Source organism: Schistocerca cancellata, chromosome 2, assembly GCF_023864275.1.
Source record: "Schistocerca cancellata isolate TAMUIC-IGC-003103 chromosome 2, iqSchCanc2.1, whole genome shotgun sequence".
Lineage (NCBI taxonomy): Eukaryota > Metazoa > Arthropoda > Insecta > Orthoptera > Acrididae > Schistocerca > Schistocerca cancellata.
Genome location: NC_064627.1, coordinates 865,931,116 through 865,957,692, shown reverse-complemented (window position 1 = coordinate 865,957,692; position 26,577 = coordinate 865,931,116). Strand labels below are relative to the sequence as shown.

At 38.6% G+C, this 26,577-nt stretch overlaps 1 protein-coding gene across 1 annotated transcript in view; it reads left to right on the top strand.

Annotated features, from left to right (window-relative positions):
• The window catches only part of LOC126162817 (luc7-like protein 3), a 146,067-nt gene that overhangs the window by 82,717 nt on the left and 36,773 nt on the right, over nucleotides 1–26,577 (top strand). Inside the window, exon 8 of the mRNA XM_049919561.1 lies at nucleotides 14,309–14,462. Within this exon, the coding sequence (XP_049775518.1) occupies nucleotides 14,309–14,418 (110 nt within the window). The 3' untranslated portion in view covers nucleotides 14,419–14,462. The remainder of the gene's footprint in view (nucleotides 1–14,308; nucleotides 14,463–26,577) is intronic.

Here is a 26,577-nt window from a genome sequence, read left to right as displayed (position 1 = left end):
TGAAGGTGTTCATTTCTGTACTGGCTTATGCTTGTTCAGACAATATGGGAAATTTGTTTTTCTAAGACAAAAAGATGCTCAGACACAAAGGAAGACTTCGTTACAATGAATTTATAAAGTTAAACCTGTGATCTTCTTTCATTGCTTACCGTCTCATGGTACCAACCAATAAATTTCTGTATTCCTTCTCTGTACCATGGAATGAGGTGCCATTGATCAGTTTGGAAATTTAAATTGCTATATTTTCGAAAATTCAAATGTACTGAAAATGGAAAAAATAGGATATTGTTTTTTACTATACAATTGATGCAATGAATTTGATTTTTTAAATGAATAATATGTTGAAGAAAAATGCAAATGTGATTGATCAATGTTAAACTGTACATTGAGTTACTTTAATTCCCCCAATTTTTTTCAATGAAATTGAAAGCAGTCCCTTTGAGCAACATTTTTCCTAAAGAATGGAAAAAATTGCTTAAGTGCAAAAAAGTTATTAAATTTTTAAAAGTTTGAGGGTGTCATTCGTCAGGGCAATAAAAAATACTTTTGAAAAGATCAGCCTTATATAATAAAGTAATATTATAGTGTTTACAAACTGTTAGGAATTCTAGAATGATTAAACACAAATCAAAACATCAGTCACAGTTTCCTTAATCAGAAATATTAATTGTAAAACATAATTAGAAACTAATATCAGTCATCTTCTTAGATCTATAACTCATGAATATTAATTTCAAATGGAAAAATAACAAATTCACCCTCCTCTATAAGTTTTGTTAAAAAAGATATTGCATTGTCATGATCTGTTTCTGAAATATCATTGTGGATTCTTTTAAATTTCGTTTTATTTTCAGCTGACTTGAAACTCTCTGCAACTAAGGATTCTGTTTCAGTAATTTGGCAAACATATTTTCAGATTTATTTGCCATGCCTCAAAAAGAATTTCACCAACAAAAATGTCTGCAACTCGTGGTCTAGTGGTTAGAATTGCTGCCTCTGGATCATGGGGTCCCAGGTTCAATTCTCAGCCGGGTTGGGGATTTTCTCTGCCCGGGGACTGGGTGTTTGTGTTGTCATCATTATCATTTGTGATAGTGGCTAAATTGGACTGCTTAAAAATAAAAAAAAAGACTGTGTAAAAATTGGGACTTTATATAGGAACTGATGACCGTGCAGTTTAAAGCCCCACGAACTAATCATCACCACCAATAAAAATATTACTGAAGTGCGTTCTGTCTACTCATCTTCATATTTCACCACATCTTCCTCAGGATCATTTTCATTCAGTTGTCTATCTGGATTTCCTCACTTATACACCTGTAGCTCTGGCTTGTGATGAAACTGGCTCAACCAGTGCTTGCGTTTCTATTTTTTGATGACCGGAATCTGCGGTGGCGTTCTGTTAGTCTCTCTTGTTATTACTGTGCTGATTTTGAGATTGGAATGTTTCCTCTCACAATACAATACTCTTTCCAGGAGCTACCTCCAAACCTCTCTTCTTTCTTGCTGGTCAGTTTGAAGTGCTTCCATATCTTGAGTCTTTCAAGAAATCTGTTGAAGTATTTTTCAGTTCCCTGTTCTTTAATATGTTATCTTGTAAGGCGATTAAGAACTTTTTGATTGTGAAAAGGACAAATACCACTTTCACAAAATCTGCTCACAATATTCCGTTTAACCCTGGAAGTTATGCCTTTGTGAGAAAAATTTGGTTTTTGTTGTGCTTGATTCATTTTATTGAGAATCTGGAAATCAGAAAATCTGGAAATGTATCCTTCGGAATAGTTGATAATTTAGCATTCTTCATCTTCCAATTTGTCAGCACTTGGTGTCGGGCTGTTTTTATTGAGCGGGAGAATGCCACCTCCAGAGATTGGCATAAGTGTGTTGAATGTGGCACTAAACATACAAAATCAACATCGTTTTCACCACAAAGTTATATGACATCTTCATCTAAATGAGAAGAAAGATTATCTCCAATAAGAACTTTACATCTAGGCGATCTTTTTGAATGCGGCAAAAAACTACTTCCAAGCCAATCTCTGAATGTTCAAGTATCAATCCAACCTCTGACTGTACATTTAAATGGTGATCCTGTTTAGGAACAATGCTGATTGCATATGATGGTAAAAGCACACCGTCATCAGACCCACAAATCATAATTGATGTGATGCTTTTGGAAAAATTCATTGGCTTTTCCAGTTATTTGTCACCTCTACGATATATCCTTGGATCATCACTGAAGTTAGACTCATTGTAAGTGAAAATAAGAGTCCGGCACATATTCTAAAGTTTTTTCGAGGTTTTTGAAATATTTCTTGAAACTATCAGCAGATACTGCGGCTCGAGCTCGTTTGATGTTAGTAGCAACCTGTTTAGAATACTCGTTTTTGTGGTGCTTCAGTAGTATGACAAGTCTTCTCCAGTAAGCTTGTTTCTATAGCACTGAAACAAAAAAGGCTAGCCATCATTGCAAATGTATTGTTAGTTTACATTAAAACAGCAAAATTGCTAGGTCTGAGGGTGAGATTGATCAGTGACCAAAGAAACCCCTTACCTGTGTTCAGTGACACCCTCTGAAGAATAAAAATTAAAAAAAAAAAACCTTACAGTTAATGAAATATTTTGAGGTTGGAATACAAAACATGACCTCTTTCTCAAGCTAATTAAACACATACCAACATAAACTACCATACTTCTAGCAACTTTCATATCCAGTCTGGTACCCTGAAGTTATTTAAGCCTTTGAAATAGTTAAAATGTGATAGGTTTTTTATGAAAATCTCTCATATCGATTCATTTGTACATGGAGTTCTTGGTCACTGACAAAGAGTTACTTTGAGTGCTGCCAGTGCAGAAAACAAAATTAGACACGAAGTAATTCTTCTTTTTAAAAATTGTGAAGTTTTTATGAAAGTTACACCGTGAATCAAAGTAATGCCATTCTGCAGTATCTAACACAAAACACAATTAAATTTACAGATAAAATCTGCTAATGCACACTTTTTTGGTGTTTTGTATAATGTTTGCATTCACACCTGCCCTCTATAAATATTGAAGAAAATCCTTTTCCACCATTTTACAGTCTTTCACTGGAAGGGATAGTAACTCATCAGCTGGTCTCCTCTGTCAGCACCTGTTTTAGACAAGTTGTAGTCTAATACAATGTCTGGCTTTACTACCTCAACATATCTTCTTCAGGATTTTACACTGACATGTGAAGCAGTCATCTTATGCTGTGTTGACAACAGGTGTACATCACGTTTGTCTTTCCATTTCAAGCAGAAAAGGTGTCCTTTGGGACGAAATGTCATTTCTCCTTCCCTTAGTTTTTCATATGTTAGGTCACTAGGCAAATCTATCCTGTTTCTCATCACAGTTCCAACTCCCATTGTATTTCTTTCCCATAGTTCTTCAAGGACTGCAGGACTTCAATAAAATCTGTCCGGCCAGGTATACCACAAGTCCTTTTCCCAAGTAAGAGGAACATAGCCTCAGCAGCAGGGATTTCACAGAATTTTCAACATTTCCTCCAGCACAAACGTCAGAATTGCACGTGTAACCTGTTTGAGCATCACTTACAAAATACAGTTTTATCCCATATTTCTCTGGTTTGTCTTTCATATAAACATGGAATCCAGCTCTTCCTCAAAAAGGACATATTTCTTCACCCACAGTCAGATTTTGTGATGGATAAAAGACTTTTCTGCATATTTCTGTGAAAAAGTTCCAAACAGGCCTTACTTTATGCAGAGAGTCATGGTCTGGTTCTTGTTGAGGTCTTCATAGCGCATTATTGTTCACATGCAGCACCCTGAATATGGCAAAAAATCTGTCTTGTGACATTAGCTGAGAAGCAAATGATGAAGGAAGCACAGGGTCTTCAGACCAATAATCCCTAAGCTTAGGTTTCTTTAGAACACGCATATGCAAAACGATTGCAAAAAAATGATGTACTTCATGTATCCTCACTGCTCTCCATTTCTTCCATACAGATTTTGGTTTGATTCTGTTCTGCCGCCGAAGTTCAGAAATAGTATCAGTAGCGTATATATTTGTCTCTGGCTTTCCTTTTAGAAACCTGCTGTGATCAAAAAATTGGTACAAAGTCTAGTTTTGTTGATAATGTATCAACAGGAACCTGAATTCCACTCATTTCTTCAAACAGAGGTAATTCAGGGAGTGCATCAAAATGACACCATTCATTATGAAGGGCAGGCTGTTGAACTGAATGACAAACCAGACTAATAGGAACTTGTGCATTAGCTTCTTCATACTCACTATCAGCAGCACAGGTTTAACTCTCCAGCTCATGCGAGTCATCATCGTCTTCTGAAAAATTGCCGATGTCGTCCAAAAGATCATCAAGTTCTGAGCCATTGTTCAAGAGTTCTTCAATCTCTAAGGTTGACAAGTGAAGTCTGTTAGCCATATTCACTATTTATTTGTGTCTCTACACACGGGAAGGATGCACACAATAGCACAACGCTTATGACAAGCCAGACAATTAGTCTTGCCACTCACAAACGTAAATCACACATTTAAATCACAAATAAATAAGTCAGAAATGAAGGACATATGACGTACATCCATCAGATTTTATGTTTAAGACATAGTGAACGTATCTAGTACGTCCATCGGCTTCAGTGTGTTAAAATATTGCAAGGTTGCGGTTACTGATGTCATTCAGTGCAGAAGGCGGTCTATAATTTTGTATTCTGTCTCTCTTTTTAAAAAACCACTTTATTTGCCAAGATCGCTGTGTTAACACAACAACTGGAGTACTAGTTTCGGCAATATGTATTGCCATCCTCAAATCTATGAAAATGAAATCTCTAGAGGTTACTGGCTTACAGTCAAAAAATAAATAAAAAATGTAGTAGGACTTACGTAAGTATTTTTTAATAAATGAAACATAAAAAGTCAAGGCATTGCAGTGATGTGCCCCGTGAGAAGCATTGCATCAGTAATGATCAGTGATGTCATCTAAATTAATTACAACAATCACCTCCTGGTTGGGACAATAGGTACATCTCAAGTCTTTACCTCTACCTGGTGGTCCCAGATGGTCCCAGAACTGCTCTCATTAATAAACGATCACAACGCCCATATAGTACTAGGGACAGAAAGTTGGCTGAAACCAGACGTAAACAGTAACGAAATCCTAAACTCAGATTGGAATGTATACCGCAGAGACAGGCTGAACAGTGAAGGGGGAGGCGTGTTTATAGCGGTAAGAAGTGCAATAGTATCGAAGGAAATTGACGGAGATCCGAAATGTGAAATGATTTGGGTGAAGGTCGCGGTTAAAGCAGGCTCAGACATGGTAATTGGATGTCTCTATAGGCCCCCTGGCTCAGCAGCTGTTGTGGCTGAGCACCTGAAGGATAATTTGGAAAATATTTCGAGTAAATTTCCCCACCATGTTATAGTTCTGGGTGGAGATTTTAATTTGCCGGATATAGACTGGGAGGCTCAGACGTTCATAACGGGTGGCAGGGACAAAGAATCCAGTGAAATTTTTTTAAGTGCTTTATCTGAAAACTACCTTGAGCAGTTAAACAGAGAACCGACTCGTGGCGATAACATATTAGACCTTCTGGTGACAAACAGACCCGAACTATTTGAAAAAGTTAACGCAGAACAGGGAATCAGTGATCATAAAGCGGTTACGGCATCGATGATTTCAGCCGTAAATAGGAATATTAAAAAGGGTAGGAAGATTTTTCTGTTTAGAAAAAGTGACAAAAAGCAGATTTCAGAGTACCTGTTGGCTCAACACAAAAGTTTTGTCTCAAGTACTGATAGTGTTGAGGATCAGTGGACAAAGTTCAAAACCATCGTACAATATGCGTTAGATGAGTATGTGCCAAGCAAGATCGTAAGAGATGGAAAAGAGCCACTGTGGTTCAACAACCGAGTTAGAAAACTGCTGCGGAAGCAAAGGGAACTTCACAGCAAACATAAACATAGCCAAAGCCTTGCAGACAAACAAAAATTACGCGAAGCGAAATGTAGTGTGAAGAGAGCTATGCGAGAGGCGTTCAGTGAATTCGAAAGTAAAGTTCTATGTACTGACTTGGCAGAAAATCCTAAGAAATTTTGGTCTTATGTCAAAGCGGTAGGTGGATCAAAATAAAATGTCCAGACACTCTGTGACCAAAATGGTACTGAAACAGAGGATGACAGACTAAAGGCCGAAATACTAAATGTCTTTTTCCAAAGTTGTTTCACAGAGGAAGATTGCACTGTAGTTCCTTCTCTAGATTGTCGCACAGATGACAAAATGGTAGATATCGAAATAGACGACAGAGGGATAGAGAAACAATTAAAATCGCTCAAAAGAGGAAAGGCCTCTGGACCTGATGGGATACCAGTTCAGTTTTACACAGAGTACGCGAAGGAACTTGCCCCCCTTCTTGCAGCAGTGTACCGTAGGTCTCTAGAAGAGCGTAGCGTTCCAAAGGATTGGAAAAGGGCTCAGGTCATCCCCGTTTTCAAGAAGGGACGTCGAACAGATGTGCAGAACTATAGACCTATATCTCTAACGTCGATCAGTTGTAGAATTTTGGAACACGTATTGTGTTCGAGTATAATGACTTTTCTGGAGACTAGAAATCTACTCTGTAGGAATCAGCATGGGTTTCGAAAAAGACGGTCATGTGAAACCCAGCTCGCGCTATTCGTCCGCGAGACTCAGAGGGCCATAGACACGGGTTCACAGGTAGATGCCGCGTTTCTTGACTTCCGCAAGGCGTTCGATACAGTTCCCCACAGTCGTTTATTGAACAAAGTAAGAGCATATGGACTATCAGACCAATTGTGTGATTGGATTGAGGAGTTCCTAGATAACAGGACTCAGCATGTTATTCTCAATGGAGAGAAGTCTTCCGAAGTAAGTGTCATTTCAGGTGTGCCGCAGGGGAGTGTCATAGGACCGTTGCTATTCACAATATACATAAATGACCTGGTGGATGACATCGGAAGTTCACTGAGGCTTTTTGCAGATGATGCTGTGGTGTATCGAGAGGTTGTAACAATGGAAAATTGTACTGAAATGCAGGAGGATCTGCAGCGAATTGACGCATGGTGCAGGGAATGGCAACTGAATCTCAATGTAGACAAGTGTAATGTGCTGCGAATACACAGAAAGATAGATCCTTTATCATTTAGCTACAAAATAGCAGGTTAGCAACTGGAAGCAGTTAATACCATAAATTATCTGGGAGTACGCATTAGGAGTGATTTAAAATGGAATGATCATATAATGTTGATTGTCGGTAAAGCAGATGCCAGACTGAGATTCATTGGACGAATCCTAAGGAAATGCAATCCGAAAACAAAGGAAGTAGGTTACAGTACGCTTGTTCGCCCACTGCTTGAATACTGCTCAGCAGTGTGGGATCCGTACCAGATAGGGTTGATACAAGACATAGAGAAGATCCAACGGAGAGCAGCGCGCTTCGTTACAGGATCATTTAGTAATCGCGAAAGCGTTACGGAGATGATAGATAAACTCCAGTGGAAGACTCTGCAGGAGAGACGCTCAGTAGCTCGGTACGGGCTTTTGTCAAAGTTTCGAGAACATACCTTCACCGAAGAGTCAAGCAGTATATTGCTCCCTCCTACGTATATCTCGCGAAGAGACCATGAGGATAAAATCAGAGAGATTAGAGCCCACACAGAGCCATACCGACAATCCTTCTTTCCACGAACAATACGAGACTGGAATAGAAGGGAGAACCGATAGAGGTACTGAAGGTACCCTCCGCCACACACCGTCAGGTGGCTTGCGGAGTATGGATGTAGATGTAGATGTAGATGTAGATGGATTGAACGGGACACACATGTATGCTATGGAATGTAGCATACTGAACACAACTGAAGGATCCAGTCATAACAAACTCTGCTATTTGAACTGGCGGTAGATGAATGATGACTCACGTAAAATGCATTCATAATTGAATACTCCAGTTAACAGTGTAGGGAAAGATTGCTACTTACCATAAGGAAGACAAGTTAAATTGCAGACAGTCTCAAATAAGACACACCAAGTTTTCGACCACAGCCTTCATCATTAAAACACACACACACACACACACACACACACACACACACACACACACACACACACACACACACACAAGCAAGCACACCTCATGCACACATGACCGCCAACTCCAGCATCTCGGGCCAGAATGCAGCTATGACTTGGGACACAAGCAGAACTCAGCAGGGGGCGGGGAAGGGGAAGGGATAGTAGTGAACGGGCAGGGGGAGAGATCAACACTGTCTGGTAGAGTGTACAGGGACCAGAATGCCAACAGGTGGCGTGTCGGGAGATGGGGCTAGGAGATGGGGAAAAAAGGAGAGGAGCAGCAAAAGACAGACAGATGCGTTGGCAAAGGGTGGCAAATAAACAGGGCGAGAGATGAGAATGAGGAGGAGTGATAGGACAGAGGGTGTGGAAACTGTTGGGTGAAGGGTGTGGGGACTGTATGTTACCGCAGGTTGAAGCCAGAATAATCACGGGAGTGGAGAATGTGTTGTAAGGATGATGCCCGTCTGCACCGTTGAGAAAAGCTGGTTGTGGAGGGAAGGATCCACATGGCTCGGTGCAGATGCAGATGGATGTTATCCTTATAACGCATTCTCCACACTAGTGATTATCCCGAACTCATACTATGGTAACATACAGTCCTCACACCTTCCACCCAACAGTTTCCACACCCTCTGTCCTATCATCTCCTCCCCATTCTCGTCTCCCACACTGTTTATTTGCCACCTTCTGCCAATGCATCCACCAGTCTTTCACGATTCCTCTCCTTTTTTGCTCCTTTTTCCCCATCTCCCTGCCCCGTAACCTCCTGACACTGCACCTGATGGCCTTCTAGTCCCTACACACTCCACCAGACAGTGTTTGTCTCTCCCCCCACCCATACACTACTATCCCTTCCCTTTCCTCTCCAGATTGCTGCTTGCATCCCACGTGATAGTTGCATTCTGGCCTGAGTTGCTGGAATTAGTGGTCATATGTGCATGAGGTGTGCTTGCTTGTGCGTATGAATGGTGCGTGACTCTCTTTTACTGATGAAGGCTGTGGCCGAAAGCTTTATGTAAGTATCTTTTAATTGTGTGTATCTGCAACTTAATGTGTCTTCTTTAAGGTAAATAGCAATCTGTATTTTGCTTCGTTGTTGATATTCCTACCTGAAGTTTCCATTGTTTAATACTCCAGTTATATATACCTTCCTATTCACATACTAGATACAGTTTGACTTAATACTCATACTATTTAAGTATTTACACTCACAATTGAATTTCCTCCTAATAAGTAAAATGTATGTATGTTATGTGTGATGCCTGAAACAGCACAGAGTTCATTATTAATAAACTTTCCTCCTTCAATTAGCGATAAACGATCTGCCAATTTACATAACTTGTATTCAGAACTAAATAGTCTATCTATATACTAATTCAAAATCATGTGCATACTGCATTAAAGTGTAAAACTATTATGATGATCAAAAATTAATAGGAATATTTGTTTTTCTTAAAGAATCTTTAATTATTGATCATCATCAACAACTTTGTTCCCTTCAAAGTAATCTCCCTCAGGTACAATACACGTGTGCCAACACTTTTTCCAATCTTAGAAGCACCTCTGGAACTCGCTTTTCACTATGGTGTTTGGCTCTTTCTGGGATTTTTATTTTGTCTCATCAGCAGTGCCAAAACTATGTCCTTCCATGGTTCTCTTCAGGCTTTGGAATAGAAAGAAGTTGCAGAGAACCATGTCTGATGAATATGTTGGATAAGGCATGTGATGATTTTGTTTCTTTCCAAAAAATCATGAACAAGCATTGAGGTTTGAGCGGGAACATTATTGTGACAGAATTTCCATGATTGGTTTTGCCACAGTTCTGGTCATTTTCTTTGGATTGCTTGACGTAAATGGCACAGAACTTCCAGGCAGTATTCCTTATTGGCTGTACAGCAGTAAGACAGGAACTCATGATGCACTATGCCATTGTGATAAAAGAAAACAGCGAGAAGAACCTTCACACATGATCAAACTTGTCGAATTTTTTTCAGTCTTGGCTCCACAGGCAGTTTCCATCAGGATGATTGGGCCTAGATTTCGACATCATAAAGGAACACCCATGTTTCATCACCTGTTATAACATTGTTAAGAAGTTCTGTATCATTGTCAGCTTCATTCAGCAATTCCTGAGCAATTTCAGAACAAACTTTGCTACTACAAGTTTCGTGCTCAAAACATCTGAAAAAATTGCTTGATAGGAGTCAAGAATATGTCAACATCACCAGCAAATTCTCTGATGGCGATTCAGCAATTTTCCAAAATCATTTTCAGTACTACTTCCACATAATCATCAGTAATTGATGTGCCAGGGCATCCAGGATGGTAATCGTCTTCTCGACATTTCTTGTGTACAGACTAGATTTTGGTCTTTACACCATTATTGAATACAAAGATCGTAGACCATTAACTTATTTTGTTGTATACTGTGAAATATTATTTCACGCCGTTATAGAGTACAAAGTTCTTAGGCCATCCACAACATTTTGCTGCGTACTGTATAAGATGACAAATGTGCAGTTCAGCACATTTGATTGATAAATGATACAAAATTACTTCTCATAGGAGTGCAGCTTATCATCATGCAGGCACATCATATTTGAGGAAGTCAGCCCAAAGCAGGCAGACACACTCTTGTCTTACTCATAGATTTGCCATTGGCCACAGTCAACATTTTGAATGCGATGCTGCACTTTATACCATTTTTCAACCAAACTTTAATGCAAATTCTTCAATTCATCGTATTCAAAAGTAAAAATTCACGAAGCACTCAAAAACACATGTAATAATCTTTCAGACTTTCATCAAAAACTAAATACTGAAAACAGATGAAATGCAAACATATGTCAGGAAAATGTGAACCAACAAGATAAAAAAATTGAAAAATTTATTTCTAAAGCCCACAGAATAAAAACATTCCCATTACTCATTGATCCCACTTTGTACTTGAGTATCTCCACTTGTAATTCTACTTTCTTCACCGCCGGTGCATATCAGGCCAAAATCACCGTTTAGAAACTTGTTACAGTTTAAAGCTTCATTTAAATGTTGACATGTGGCGAAATCACAACTCAGTCCCCCAGTTACACTTTCAGTACAGCATAAGTATTTTTCATATATGGGTTTAAAATAATCATAGACTTTAGTGAGCTCACTAGGACACAAAAATTCTCTTTTAAATGCTGTTTCAAATTGACACTTACACTGGTATTTAGCACTCCAGTCTATAGATTCCTGTTGTAAATTTGTAAGAATAAAAATAGATTGAGTCATATCTGCCCAACCTTTTGCTAACTCTTTCTTACATTGCTCCAAAAGTGCAAATGAATGTAGAGAACCATCTGGTTTGAACTTTTGAAATTTCTTGCTGGTGTACTGAAATATCACCCAAAGAATTGGTGATTGTGTTAGTAAAAATCAACATTCTGTTGTACTGCTGGTTCGTTTCGTTCTGTTAGGTGCTTCTCCAAACTAGTCACCGTATATCGGGCACTCTTAACTACTACATCGAAAACTCTACTTTGTTATAATCTCTCTACATACCCACCCATATCTGGGATTTGATTATATAAAATTTTGGGTTAATTAAGTATCTCTTGAAATCATTCGTTCACTTCATTGCCTTGTGGGTTACTCTATTTGTTTAGTTTGGCAGGCAGCTTCTTAGGCAAATCTAATATTAAGAGTTTCTACATTAGAAAGTTTATCATTTGCAGAATCTGCTTTCATAGCTACTTCCTCTCCTTGTGTCTTTACATCGGAGATGCCTTTTTTTAACGCCTCTTTTTGGGTTTTAAGTGTGGTAATAACATCAGTTAACTCTTGCTTTGTGGTTTAATGTCTATTTACCAGTTCTTCTAACTGGTCTAGCTTCCTAAGTTTTTTTTAATATCTCTGCTAACAAATTTTCCGTGTTACATGTAGCCTTAGTCATAAGGTAACAATACTACATACACTTAAGGCCATGATATCCTGTTATTTTGTTTTGAAACAAACAGGAAGAGGCAATTGTTCATTTATCTACAACACTCTGAGCAAATCACTCAATATGTACCTATTTCTTGTTGTAGACCCAGTTAATATGATAAGCTAATCTTACTTACATCTAGAGTAGTGATAAATTACACTTACTTTTGTTTTACAATATGATGGAATTAATACTTCGTAAATGTTGCAATCACATTGGGTGACACTACAGCATGTACTCTCCTATATCTACTTTGGATTTTACTTTGTGTACTTGTGTTGCTTGGGACAACAGTGTATATTTTTGTCTTATTTTCTTCAATTTTTTTTGTAAAATCCGGAATACTCTCTTTTTCACACCTCCAATTTGCATCCTGCACCAGGGAGCTAAACAAGGTGTAAACAACCAGGCAGTCCTGTTGCTGAAGTAAGCCAAATGAGATGTTTTGTGGTGTTACCTTGTGTTATGTACTTCAAGCATGATCTGTCACCCATATTGTGTGTATGATAGTTTACGTCGTAAGTAATTTCTGGTCGCAGTTCTTAAAGCTAATTACTTGCATGGTCCCGCTTTGCAGTACCACAGGCCAGTTCTCCTGAACTACTTCACTGTGATGCGATTTATTGGTGCTAGAAGAGAGCTGTATCTGTCCGAGCTACTAAATGACATACACAGCTTAGTGATAATTTTTCTGTATTTTACACCCATTGATTTTTCTACACAGCTTTAATTACAGTGATGGTTGAGCACCTCTCGTAGCTCATGACATACTGTTTAAAACAGATGTGTGTCTTACTATGACATCAGCAATCAAAAGTAAGCGACAGTTTTTACAATGACATTTGTTTGTGCTTGTTTGTGCTTGTTTACGCTCTCTCCCTTGACCATCAAGGCATTACCAAGCCACAGTGCTAAAGGAGCAAGTGCTGTGCCACGGAAGGTGTAAAGGTTTATTTGCTGTAATGTCTTGCCAATGTTCAGAGCAGACATGACGTACATTTACACAGACATAGAAACAAGAGTGTGCAGAATGGGATATTTTACGCTTGCCTACTACCTAAACCACCTATTTTTTCAGCTCTCACAAAAATCTTTCATTTGTGTAAGAGAATAAGAGTGGAACATGTTATTCTGAAGAATCTGATGTTACACTACAAAATCAAATTGTTTCACATTACCATCACACTGTGAAATGGAAAAGGAGAAAAGCAGCCTGTAGATTAAGAAGCACATAGTGCCTGAAAGTGTGGTGGTTTCTGCTCTTGGATTCTCGCCAAAGATAGGGTCCTTTTGCTGCATTTCATTCCACAAAGTTCCCATCCCTTTACTGTATTTAGAAAATATTGAAACTAGTTGTTACAGTTTAAATACATATCATTAATTGTGTGACTGGGCAGAATGTACTGAGTATTTTGTTATAAACACAAGTGTGAACCATTAAAGTATCCATAAATAAATGATCTATACCTATAAGACAGAGACACAGCAAGCGCCCTTAATATCTAAATACAAGCACAAAATGGACAGCAGATAGCACTACACAGACACAATTTGTTTCAGTGGTACGTAAACACAAATGGCAACTTACCATCCAAGTCAGTGTACAGGAGTAATGGATATAGTGTGGTGCAGTAGTCATACTTGTCGCAAGTAGTCAGTATCGACAAGAAAGTCACTCATGTAAATCATGCTTTAGACTGGAAAAAAAAGATTAAATGAAGTGTCATTTTAACAGCCATGAATCATGTTCTAGAGAAATGGCTCAATAATTAGCAGTTGTGAAAGAAACAGAATTAAAGCACAAGTTCAGCAGGAAGACTGGAATAACACAAACAAGCATTATTATTGTTAAGTTACCATCTTGATGAAATGAGAGTGAATTGTAGTTATGCAATGATTTGGAAAGTTAAGTCACGAAGGCACATGAATCGGTCATTCAGAGTTGTACTTTGGCAAGCAACGAAATATTTGTATAGTTTCTTCATGACCATAGCCCCAAGTGACAGCAAATTGTATAGTTTCTTGTTCAGTTCTTCCTTCCTATTACATCTGTATCATTTGAAAAAACTGATTTATAGTTTTAATGTAGTCAGTACAAAAAGTGTTGCTAACTATCCCTTTCTGTGGTACTAGATGTCATTAACATAAAGATTATACAATAATATGAACTTGACGTTGTAATCTTCATCTCTATCTTAATAGTATAGTGAATATATATATATATAGATACATATTTTTTATAGGAGTAAATGGAGATTCAAGTAGACGTGGATCATCACCTCATCGTAGCTCCAGTCATTACAGGCACAGTTCACGGAGTGCAGGAGGAAGCGGATCGCATGGAAATGTGTAGCAAGTGCCCAACATTTGAATCAGTGAGTGAGATTCTCCAAACAGGTATGTGCTCAGTTTCATTGAGATTACTGCTGAGGAAAATCAAATGCTACTTACCAATTTGCCTTTCAGAAAAATCAGCTATGAGGTAAGTGAGACATGTTGGCCTTCCTTAACCCCACTACCAGATTTGTCTGTCACAGGAGGCCCTGTTACAAATGGAAAAATTCCCTATTCCAGCTTTGTTTGGTTATATGTTCTTATCTTCATTGTATTAGAAAAATAATTGTGTTAGTGGTATAAAAATATTTATGCAGTGGTCTCGCAGCATGTTAGTAAATGTAAAGAAATTTTAATATGAAGTCATTCATGAATTTATTCTAATTGGAACTTTTTTCATCCACACATTTTAATAACTTTATTATTGGAACTTTGTATGTGGCTGCTTGATCTGTGTCTGATTAATAGGTGTCTGATTAATAGGTGTTTGTAATTTCATGCTGTATGTAGGCGGTAGTAACACAAACTTAAATTTTTTGTTTTTCAGTAACAAGGAATGCCTGTAATTTTCCAATATATTCTTGATACTTCTGAATAGTTTAACATATTGTAACCCATAGGGGGGGGGGGGGGGGGGGACTGTTTCATCCATCAAAGTCGGTGCGAAAGTTCCTTAACAAACCAAAGTGTGTAGCTCGTGTGTTGAAAGGCATTCAATTTTGAGAATAAGTGTATGAACCCTGATCCATTCTTAGACTTCTTGATATATCTGTGTTGCTGTCTTTGTTTCTTCAAGGCATAGTTTTTCAAATATTGTTTATTTTGTTTCGCTAACCAGTACCTAAACAATGCAATAATTTCCTCTTCAACAGATTTGTGTTAGAATAAAAACACTTTTAACACACTACAGTGAAACCTCTATATAACGTTTTTCAAGGGACCACAAATTCTGAATACTGTATAGAGGAAAACACTATAAAGAGGAAGGCTTCCAAATAATAATTATAGGGCATTACTGGAGATAGGGATACGACTAATCAGCTTTGACAAATGGTGCCATAGACGACATTTTAAATTTTCACAATACCGTAATATGATATTCATTGCAAATGATCAATGTATGAAATGACCAGTTTTTTTGTAATTAAACCATGGGGCCCGGTAGGTGGATGGGTGAAAGTAAATGGATCAGTTTGCACTGTGAAAAGTTATAACAGATTCTTAAGATATGACATCATTGTCCAAAGCTGACAGGTGGTAACCCGTTCTTCAGTTGACCCAATTATAGAATATGAGCCAAATTTTGTTTGATATACTGCACATATTACATAAAAACACAATAAGTGGTACAGATTAAAATAGAATTAGTTACAAAAAAATTACTTTAATAATTAAATTATGAAATGGAACTTAAATTTGCACAAAACTTAGAAACCTATGCAATCTGAAAAATCACATACCTATGATTTTTTAAAATATTCAAGCAAGCATATTTGTTTTCTATTTCTCCTTGACTGTATGGCAATCATTTATTGCTCGTTCTGTCCTCAAGTCTATGGGCCATCATATATCTCCTGAATGTTTCAAAGGCTTCAGCTGCCTTAGGGCACAGGGTCATCTTCCTTGTCACTGTCACTTCCACTACCACTATTATTCTCCAAACTTCTCTCTGCAGTCGGCTCCTCAATACTTTGTACTCCTGTGGTTGCCACGTTGTCATCCACAGCCACAAAGTCCTCAAAAGTGACAGATTCACTGCCTATTAATTCCTGAAACTCTTGCAAATCACTTGCAACATCTTGTGCAGGAGCTGCCATCTCATTTTCACAGAATCCGCTTTTGTGAAACAGTTTTTAATAGTTTCAGCACTGACTTCCCTCCACAAGTACATAATTAAATTTATTGCCTGTAAAATATTCAGCTTCAGTTGTGAGCTCTGCTGGCTTCCTGGTTTTCTTTGGTCCATCAAATTCAAGGCCTTTTTTTACAAGGGCTGTCCTATATTTAACCTTAAGGGCCTGTATTATTCATAAGTCCAAAGGTTGCAGGTACTGGTGCAGTTGGGTGACAGGAAAATTACTTTCACATTTCTCAGAAAGGATAAGTCTGGTGGACGTGCTGCACATCTATCCACAAACAGCAGCACTTTTCTTGCAGCACTCCCCATTTTCGCGTCAAATTCTCTGAGAAAACGTAAAAATATCTCACTCGTCATCCATGCTTTGGCATTGTTTGTATATTTGCACGGAAACATGGAAAAGTTTTTGAAGCACCTTAGATTTTTTGGCATCCCGATAACCAAAGGTTTCAGTTTTTCACTGCATCGGTGTTTGTACACAACAAAACGGTAAGACGTTTCTTGCTCTTCTTACCGCCATGGCAATTTTCCCGATGAAAAGTAAAGTCTTATCAGTTTGTAGCCATTGTAGCCATGTATCAGATTAGGGAGATTCTGCATCCACTGAGTTACGGTTGGTTCGTCCACACTTTTACTTTCTCCACATTCCGCTTTGTATACAACACCATGATGCTGTAAAAATTTATCAATCCATCCATTGGACGCTTAAAATTTTCCATTCCTAACTGCAGTGATATTTGAAGCACCTTCTCCTTCAGATTAGTTCAGTTTATAGGAATGTTTGCAATGCGTGCTTTCTGAAACCAAGTTAATAAAACTTCCTCCATTTCGTCGTACGTCGATGGTTTCACACGCATGCGTTTCCAATTTCCACAATTCTCAAACCCTTCCATTATCGACGATCTGTTTTTCATAGTAGTGTTGAGGGGGCCAGTTCAAATTGCTTCGCTAGCTCCACGTGACTCACACCAGAAGATGCCTCCACTTTTTTAATAACAGAAAACTTCTCTTGCAGAGAAATGTTCTTCCACTTTTCACTCATGTCCACCGATGAGAGCTTAAAAAAAAGTTATATCGAAGACACACTCTCACTAGACACACAAACTGTTTGCTGCTCAGCTCACACAACATGCTATGAATACAAAGCATCGACTGAAATGGCACCAAAAAGATCGCAAGCAGAATGTGTGTCACATGTCATGTGACCGGGTTCTGCCACTGACATATGAAACATGCTGAGCGCGGGCTTTCTGAGATGGTGCAAATTGTGAATCCACAGAATGGAAAACTGTGTGTCTACATCCAGTCACTTAAACATTATAAAGAGGTAAATAATTGACCAGGGTTCCAAAAATATGAGTGAGTGTTACGTGGAAGAAATTGTAATATAGAGGAAACTCAGTAAAGAGGAAAATTTAACATCGTTTATATGGGCTTTTAGTCAGGACCGAAAAAAACGGACGTAATACAGAGGAAAACATTGTATGGAGGGATGTTATAAAGAGGTTTCACTGTATAATTAAATGCAGCTGATTCCATAATACTGTGACAATCTTAGTTTCTTTGTGTATAAAACACACAATTTTCAATTACATGGAAGAGATTGAATTTATTGCATAATTTTATCCAAATTTGCTGAATAAAAAAGACTTTAAAATAGTTCCACTGTTAGAACTTTCAAAATTACTAGATGATGTTTGATTAATTTTGAGGAGAGTAGTTACAAAAATGGTACCTATGGGACATGTTTGTTGATGAAATTTCATGAAATGAAGTCCTCTCTCTGCTCTAAATATTTTACCCCTTCCCAGTTCAAACACCATTATTCGCTGTCCATGCATCTTGTTGCCTGGGAAATCTTTGTAAACAGCCTAGTGCCACCATTGTGTGTGTGTGTGTGTGTGTGTGTGTGTGTAGAGTAAATTAGTGACTATCGATTATCATTACATTACATTAATACTTGTTCCATAGATCATGAATAAAACACACACACACACACACACACGGTGTTCAAAAAGTATCTCCGCAATGCCATATGATTGTTCACTTGCCTGGGTTTTTCAATGAAACAATAAATGCACGATACCCCAGTGATATTCTGTATCTGTTCGTAGGGGAACTTGTGTTAAGTGAAATACTGAACGGTTATTTTCCACAAGATGGTGCAACCACACATACAGCTCGCGTTTCAATGTCACTGCTTGCTGATGTTTTTGGTGATTGTATAATTTCACAGGGACTTTGGCCTCCACGATCATCTGACCTAACACCACCTGACTTTTTCTTCTAAAGTAACTGTCTATAAAAACCGTCCAAAATCCATCAATGAATTGAAAACTGCGATATCCACTTTCACTGCTTCTGTTACAGAAGAAATGTTACAGCTTGTGTTTGGAAACATGATTAGATGAATTGAATTGTGTATTCAACAACAGGGGGACACTTTCAACATTTAATTTGAAAATTTGTAAGTAAAAATGAATATTCAATAAATTAATAACTTGTATTTCTCTAAGTTTCATTTCAGCACATTCACTGCGGCATACAGCACATGCAGCTAACAATCATACGGCGCTGCGGAGAGACTTTTTGAACACCCCGTGTGTGTGTGTGTGTGTGTGTGTGTGTGTGTGTGTGTGTGTGTGTGTGTGTATTATCTACCACATTCCACATCATTAAAAAATTTCGTATTCATTATCTATGGAACAAGTATTAATGTAATGTAATTATCTATCAGTGTGCTGCTTTCTTGTACCATCTGAGTAGGAAAAACAACAACTGACATGAAATTGAAAGAACCAAGTAATACTTCAAAGTCAAGCTTCCTATCAGACTCTTTCAGAAAATCTACATTGAAATCCCACAAACAATAATCTGTTTCCCTCTGTCCGACAGACAGCACAACAAAGAAGCCAAGTTTTTCAAAATTACCTGAAAACTTCCCAGTGGGGACCTATACACAGCTACAATTAAAAAAGTACCATTATTTAGTCTAAGCTAACACACACATGCTTGTATATGTTGTTGAATGCAAAAATTTTTAGTTTATAAATTTTTCACTCTGTGATAAATTTTAACAGGTGTAGCAACTCCTCCTCTCTCTCCATACTGTCTCCCTTTTCCATATCTGTGACTATATGATGTTCAGACTGGCATACTACATTTATTCCACCGTCAGTTTCTAAATTTTCTAAACAAACAAGAAGCTCATCTACTTTATCAATCAGTGGGGGTGCTAGCACTTTGGTCAACATTAATTTTTTTTTTTTTTTTTTTTTTTTTTTTTTTTTTTTTTTTTTTTTTTTTTTTTTTTTTTTTAAAAGGTGTGCATTATATGTTACCTGACTTGTAAATGTGCTCTTGAAATTGGTCATTGTGGCGGAGCAAAAGTAGTGTGCCTCCTTATATCTCTTAACGGAAGATATATTAAGAAACTTGTTCTCTTCCTTACTTTGTTAATAGGGAGGTTTTCTGATTTTACCTAACGATCACAGCTCAAGGTGTATTGTACCACATGGAATCCATTCCAATACATAATCATGTAAGAGGATGTACGAGTACAGTTACACAAAATGATGTTAACATGGTCGAACCAATATTGTGACGACCTGCAACTAAGTACTTTCATGTGATGTGCACCTGCTACTTTGTAGTCTGATGCAGACATACGGCAGTTAAGAGTACGAAGTCACTGAGTGAGACTGTCATATGGAAAGTAAAAAAAAAAGATCTGTATTTATGAATGCCAGGCTAAGATACATGTACTAACTGTAAGGACTGTGCAGAAATCATATGTGCTTTGTACATATTTTTGCTATAGGAAAATACCTTTAATGTATCAACAGCAAAAAATGAAACTTTTCATGCTGGAGTAATGGCTGCTCAGAGCTCCTTCTCCGTCAGGTGACATCGGCTTCCTGTTTTGTTATTTTGTTATTGTTATTCTCACATTTGGCTGCAAATTTCTGTAACAATACAGTCAGCAAGTATAATAGCAATGTAGCATAACATGATCATCAATTACAAATTATAAGACAAATGATTTAGACAGTATGGAATCCTGTTAGGGGAAAGCCATGTACGGGAACAATCTGGGCATTGGAGGGAAAAAAATCTGACCAAATATGCAAAGTAAACTGCAGAAATGCTGTTGGTTGCTTTCTAAAACTTGCAGCAATGGAAGCCATGTACTGGCAATGAAAACCAAAGAAACATACATCCTGTCCAGATTTATAAATGACCGAGTAAATAAAAAATTTTAAGCATTATTCCCCTGTACAAGCTAATATTTGAACAAAACAGTGTGGCTGACACTTGTTAGATTATTATTATGTAGTGGGTACCTTGCTGTTATACCAAAACAAACAAATTACATATATTCATAGTAGAAGGTATCATGAAACCAACTAAAGTTCTTCTAAAACTAATTAGTCAAGGCACACAATAAAGTAAGGTGCACATGTTAAGATGTAAATAATGTGACGCAAGCTCACTGGCTAAGTGACAGAGTGCAAATCGGAAGGCCCTAGTTTTGATTCCCACTAAGTCTGAGGATATTATTCTGCACTTACAGCTACTTTCATCTCTGGCAATGATTTGTATATGTGGAAGAACGTGAATTTGTACCTTGCTTTGGATCCACACTACCCAGAAACCTGTCAAAAGCATAAAAGACTTTTCCATATCCTTTACCCTGTCACACTGAGTTACAAAATAACCCTTTCCCTAATGTGGAACTACTTAATGCTCTTGACTTGCCACTTGATGTGGCCCCAGCCCAGATTGAATTCATAATTAGATGATCCATCATATGAAAGGATGCTAAACCATATTTAGCCAGAAGGTGTTTTTCCTCCTCAAACACTAGATAATATTGCTAAGACCCTCGCCATCAACAGCTACCAAATGATCATCCTCACCAACATGCTCTGCCAACAGATTGAAAGGATAGTAGCACAATGAATATGCTGGGGTCTCTAATCACAGGGCCTTGTAGCCCCCTACCATCTGATTAGGCTGGAAACAGCAATCAGACAGCCTTTTTCTAAGTGTCAGTATCTCATTGCAGCACTTTTTGACCTACGTAAGGCCTGTGATGCCACTTGGTGCCATCATTTTACTTATCTTCTATAACTCGGGATTTCAAGTCTCCTTGCCAATTTTTATTCACCAGTTTTTATACCACCAGTTGTTTCATGTTAAGAGTTGGCACACTCAGCTCCCCTTGGGTCCAAGAGACTGGTGTGCAGCAAATGTCTGAGTGTTACTCCTCCTTCTCACCATCAATGGTCTAGTGACTGCCTTGGTACCAGTGGTCAATCTCAAGCTGCATTTCGACGACTTTTTCATTTGGTATAACTCTTAATCTCGAGCCTCGGCAGAACACCTGCTCCCAGCCGCCATCTAAGGGCCTCCCTTAGGACCCTTCCTCATTGCTTCCAGTTCTCTCTGATGGAAAAGTGAGTGTATCTGTCCTTGTCATCATATTTTATAAGTTTCCCCTCACCCAGCGTTCTGGGTGACTTTTCCAAACTCTCCCCATTTCCTAAACCTCTCCAGTCCCCCCCCCCCCACTGCCCCTCCTTATTCTTCCCCCTTTCCACCCCAATTCTTTTTCTTTCCAATTCAGCCCTTCTGCCAGGAGGAGGAGCCACTGGCTCCAAAAGATTGCACAGTCCCTTAACCTTGATATCTGTGTTCTCCTGCTGCTGCTGCTTGGTGAGTAGATTATTTAGCTATTCAGTTACATCATATTTTCAAAAACTGATTATTTTCATTGATATATTAGCCCATGGAAAAGTGAATCAATGCAGATGGTTGGAGACACCTCCCGCTGCATGTTAGATCTGGGGGTCTCTTGTCCCTACCTCCTTTACCAGCTGCCTTGGTTATTGACCTTTCACTCTGTTGTTCATGCTTCTAGATGCAGTTACCCTATTTCTCGTCTATACCCTAGTTTCCATTTTAGGGGTACCTCTCTGATGAATAATGAAATGGTTGCTGTTCCCATCTTTAACTTTGACTATAACAAATTGGGAGTGGGATGCATGTGCGAGTGACGGCCGCCATCACTTGCGGAGCAATTTGGGACACTCACCTGAACCTACCCATCTACTGACCTGGTTATTTCTCTCCCCATATTTTATTACTGTTGTTCCAATTGATGTGTCTTTCATTTTTAGCCTACTAAGTTTTACTATCATGAACCTCCCTGCTACAAAGCATTATTTACTCTGTAACTGTCCTCACCCTTAGTCTGGTTGGTGGGGATCAGCTGTGAGTGCTGTTTATCTCACCTCACCATAGATGATCAATGAGTGAGTGAGTTCTATTCCGCTCTCTGACCCATACACTGGCCCGACCTATATACTTTTACCTCTTTTTACATTATGTCTCCGATCTGGCAACAGTATCACTTTCAGTGCCTTGATTTTACCGTTTCTACCCGCTTTCATAATTTGATCAACTTTCTGGCTAATATTACTAATACTAGAGAATCTGTGTCTTGATCGAGGGACTTATGAGCTTGCTATTTAGTCCTGTAATCCCCAACCAACTTACTATAGTCGGTAGGTTAAAGTAACCTCCAACTAATATAGCATGATCAGGGTACTTCTACGCTGCTGAGGCGAGGCTTTCTGTGAATGATTCTGGAACTGTTAAGGTGAAATAGGGTGGGTGATAAAAACCTCTAATGATTAACTTAAATTCACTTAGGCCAGTTATTCACATCTAGACAATTTTGCATTCAGACACTATTTGGACTTTAATAGATATAGTATTTTTGTTAATTACAATGAACACTTCCACTCATGTGGCATTTAACCAGTCTTCTCTCATTAAATACTGCAAAGCTTCCTACTGCAAGTTTCATCCAGCTCACTGTTCTGAGTGTAATTTGAGTATGACCCCTTTCCTGGAGGGCAGCAAATTCAGGGACGCTTGAACAAATTACTGTTAAAATGTTGACATTTGAAGTTTATTTAATTTCCGCACAATTCATTTTACTATCTCCGCATCGACTGGTGAGTGTTCATCAGAGACCCTCAAACTATTGCCTGACCTTAGCGTCTGCTTCACCGTATAGTGTATTCCCGACTATCAAAGAGAATCCTCCAATTGTCAGTCTCATAACACATGTCTGAAATCTGCAGCCAGGACCATCACAGAAGCAACTTAACCTCTCGTTGAGACCTTCCACTCACTCCAAACCAAAAGACCTGATCAATTCTGGGTACAGTGGTGCAAATTGTAAGGTCTGCTTGCACCTGACAAAAAAAGACCAGCAGTTTTTACCACCTGTATGTTCTCAGGTTGCTCTCAGAACCCAAGCAACAGGCATCATTGGTGCCAATGTGAGCCACACACTGATGGCTGCAACCCTGATAGCTGCAGGCAGGGCTATCTCAACACCTTGGATGAGCCCCATGGCAGATGTACTGAGTGCATGTTGGACTTCTGTCCAATCATAGACACTATTTCCTTAAGGGTCCATGACAGACTTAACGTTAGAGATCCTTATAACTAGCAGACACCTTCATCAGTGTGCCTGCTCGGATGCTGTTGAAAGAGAAGCCATTTGTCCTCTCATAGGATGAATGTTTGAGGCCAGTCTCCACATTGTCTGTGCCTCAACCATCATGAATGCTACTCACCTTGAGGTGAACACTAGAAGGTGCTCTAGCTGTAGAGTATGTGGCAAACAACCAACACCTGAGGTATTCTGTGTGATACTCTGTTTCCTTGACACCTCCACACCACAACCTTCAGAGTGCTTACCATGGCCAACAGCATCTTCAGTTCTTCGCGAACACGATCTACCTAAGGGGCTGTATTTTTTTTTTTATTTTTTTTATTTTATATTTCCCCCCCCCCCCCCCCCCCTTTCGTGTATGCAATGTCAGCTGAAGTAAATCTATGAGACTGTTTTTTATCTTTTTATTGGTGGATGCAGTGTTTGCTGCCACTGTGAGGAAGTAGTTATTGAACTATATCACTGATTTTCCTACTTTTCCAGAGCAAGTAAGGAGGCTTCCTTTGTTTGAAAGTGCAGCCATACGTAGCAAACCCTTTGTAATACTTTAAACACCAGTGAAATCTAAGAAAGAGGCAACCCGTGATAAATGTGGCAAAGAGTCCACATATTGCCCCCAAAGGCTCGGAGAAATTGCTCCAGCAGTCTCACAGCATGGAGTTGTGCCTGTCCTGTTTTTCCAGAATAAAAGAAAGTGGAAATGTGAAGTGAATGCACTGTTGTGAAGTGAAAATGACACTGAACTGAAGGTGTCTACAGAAAAGTGCTAGCCCCTAATTTAGTAAGAATTAGTCTAATTGAGCAATCTGTTGTGTTTTTCAAAGCGCCTCATGCTGGAAACAAGTTTTTCCATGTGTACCACTAGAAAGAGCTGTCTACTATATAATTTGTTTTGTTTTATTGTTATGTTCTTGTCTTTGAATTTAACCGAGCATATATACACAATAACTCAAAATACACTCGTATGGGTTAACAGTTTGGCGACCTTTTCAGTGTTTGTCTTTAAAAACTGATACATTGTCAGTGATGAAAATAAATTCCAAATATGACTCTACAACCATAGTTACAGTATTTTTTCACAGTTTCTGTGTAGGTCAATCACAAATTTATTGCAGTGACAAATTTTTACAGTCAGCATTGTTAGGTGCTGCTAGAAAATTAAGCTTAAAACGCAGTTCCCTATCAAGCCACTGATATCTATGGTATAAAAGATTCTATTATTTTGACGTGAAACTGTATTTTAAAGCTTTGTTTTAAAACTGTATCTAATGATGGCTAATTGTTGAAACTGTACAGCATGCCTGTTTTAATATTTATGTGTTCAGATTCAAATTTGTTGGTATCTTCAAGTTCTGAACTACTGCATCTGTAAATAAATTTTCTTCTTGGACCATGTTGGCACAGGTTGCTGGGCCTTGTTTTCACTATCATTGTACTTGTGCTGTAATTGAATAAACTTCTCTAGCTTTTTGACACACTGTGAAATAATACAACATGCTTCCTCTTTTAACAAATGCATATATTGCCCCTCATCGTGCAATCACTTATTGTGTGTCAACATCTAACAATAGGGAAACATCTCGTCTGTACAGTTCGAGATTATACATTCACCTAATAACATTTTTGACAGATATCTAAACATCTTCTCTTATGTTATGTTATGACACCATTCATCATTGTCACAGCATTCGGGGTTTGTCTGTGATGCCCTGTGCTACTCCAAACCAGTATGCTGACCCAGATATTACCAAACCCCATGCAGGTACCACAACTCATGGCAATGTTGTGATCGCCATTCCACTTTGAAGACATGTGGCGTCCGTCCATATAAGTGTTACATGCAAAACAGATGACAGAAATCCGCAAATAGCTTTCCATCCTAAACTACATTGTTTTAATTATTGTGACCATCGTTGGTTGGTAGGTAGGTAGATGTAGGGTTATATGTCACTCTGCCAGAGTGATATATCACACCAAATATTCGCCGCTTAGATGAATGATGTCACTTTAAATAGACAAATATGCTGCAGTACCTATATTTAAACTCTTGGCCTTTCCATTACTACATTATCTTTGAATCTTACTCCTGTTTGTACAGTATTGCTTTGATTATTCATTCCAAAGTGGAATCAAAGAAATATTAGGTCCTATTATGATGATAATACAGGGTGGCGCAGGGGAACGGGAAATTTTGAACGTCACAGTTGGCAGCACTGTAGCGCTGGCAGATGTTCGAAACTTTGCACAATGGATGTGAACGCATTGCCATTTAGTAATCGTGGAGAATTGGACTGGTGTGGAACGTGCAGTAGCTGTGAGAGCGTTTTACAAAAATGGTGATAGTGCGACTGCCGCGCAGAGAACATTTCGACAGCATTACCAGCTTGGACGTCATGGACGTGTCCCATTTGCGCATGCGATTACAACATGGGTGTGTAATTTTGAAGAAACAGGATCTGCCTTGAAAAAGAAACCTCCAGGTGGCATTCCAACAGTAAGTACCCCAGAGAACATTGCAGCTACTAGAGCTGTAATCGAGAGAAGTCCTCGCCGTTCCGTTCGACAGCATGCATCTTCGCTAGGGATTAAGCGACGAAGCTTACAAAGAATACTGCACGAATTAGACTTCCATCCCTATAAGTTGCAGATTGTGCAACACTTACATGAACGAGACCCAGCATCACGTATGGAGTTTAGTAGCGAGATATTGGCTAAAATCAACGAGGACCCGAATTTCCTTGGTAACTTATGGATATCAGACAAAGCCCATTTCCACCTGAACGGAT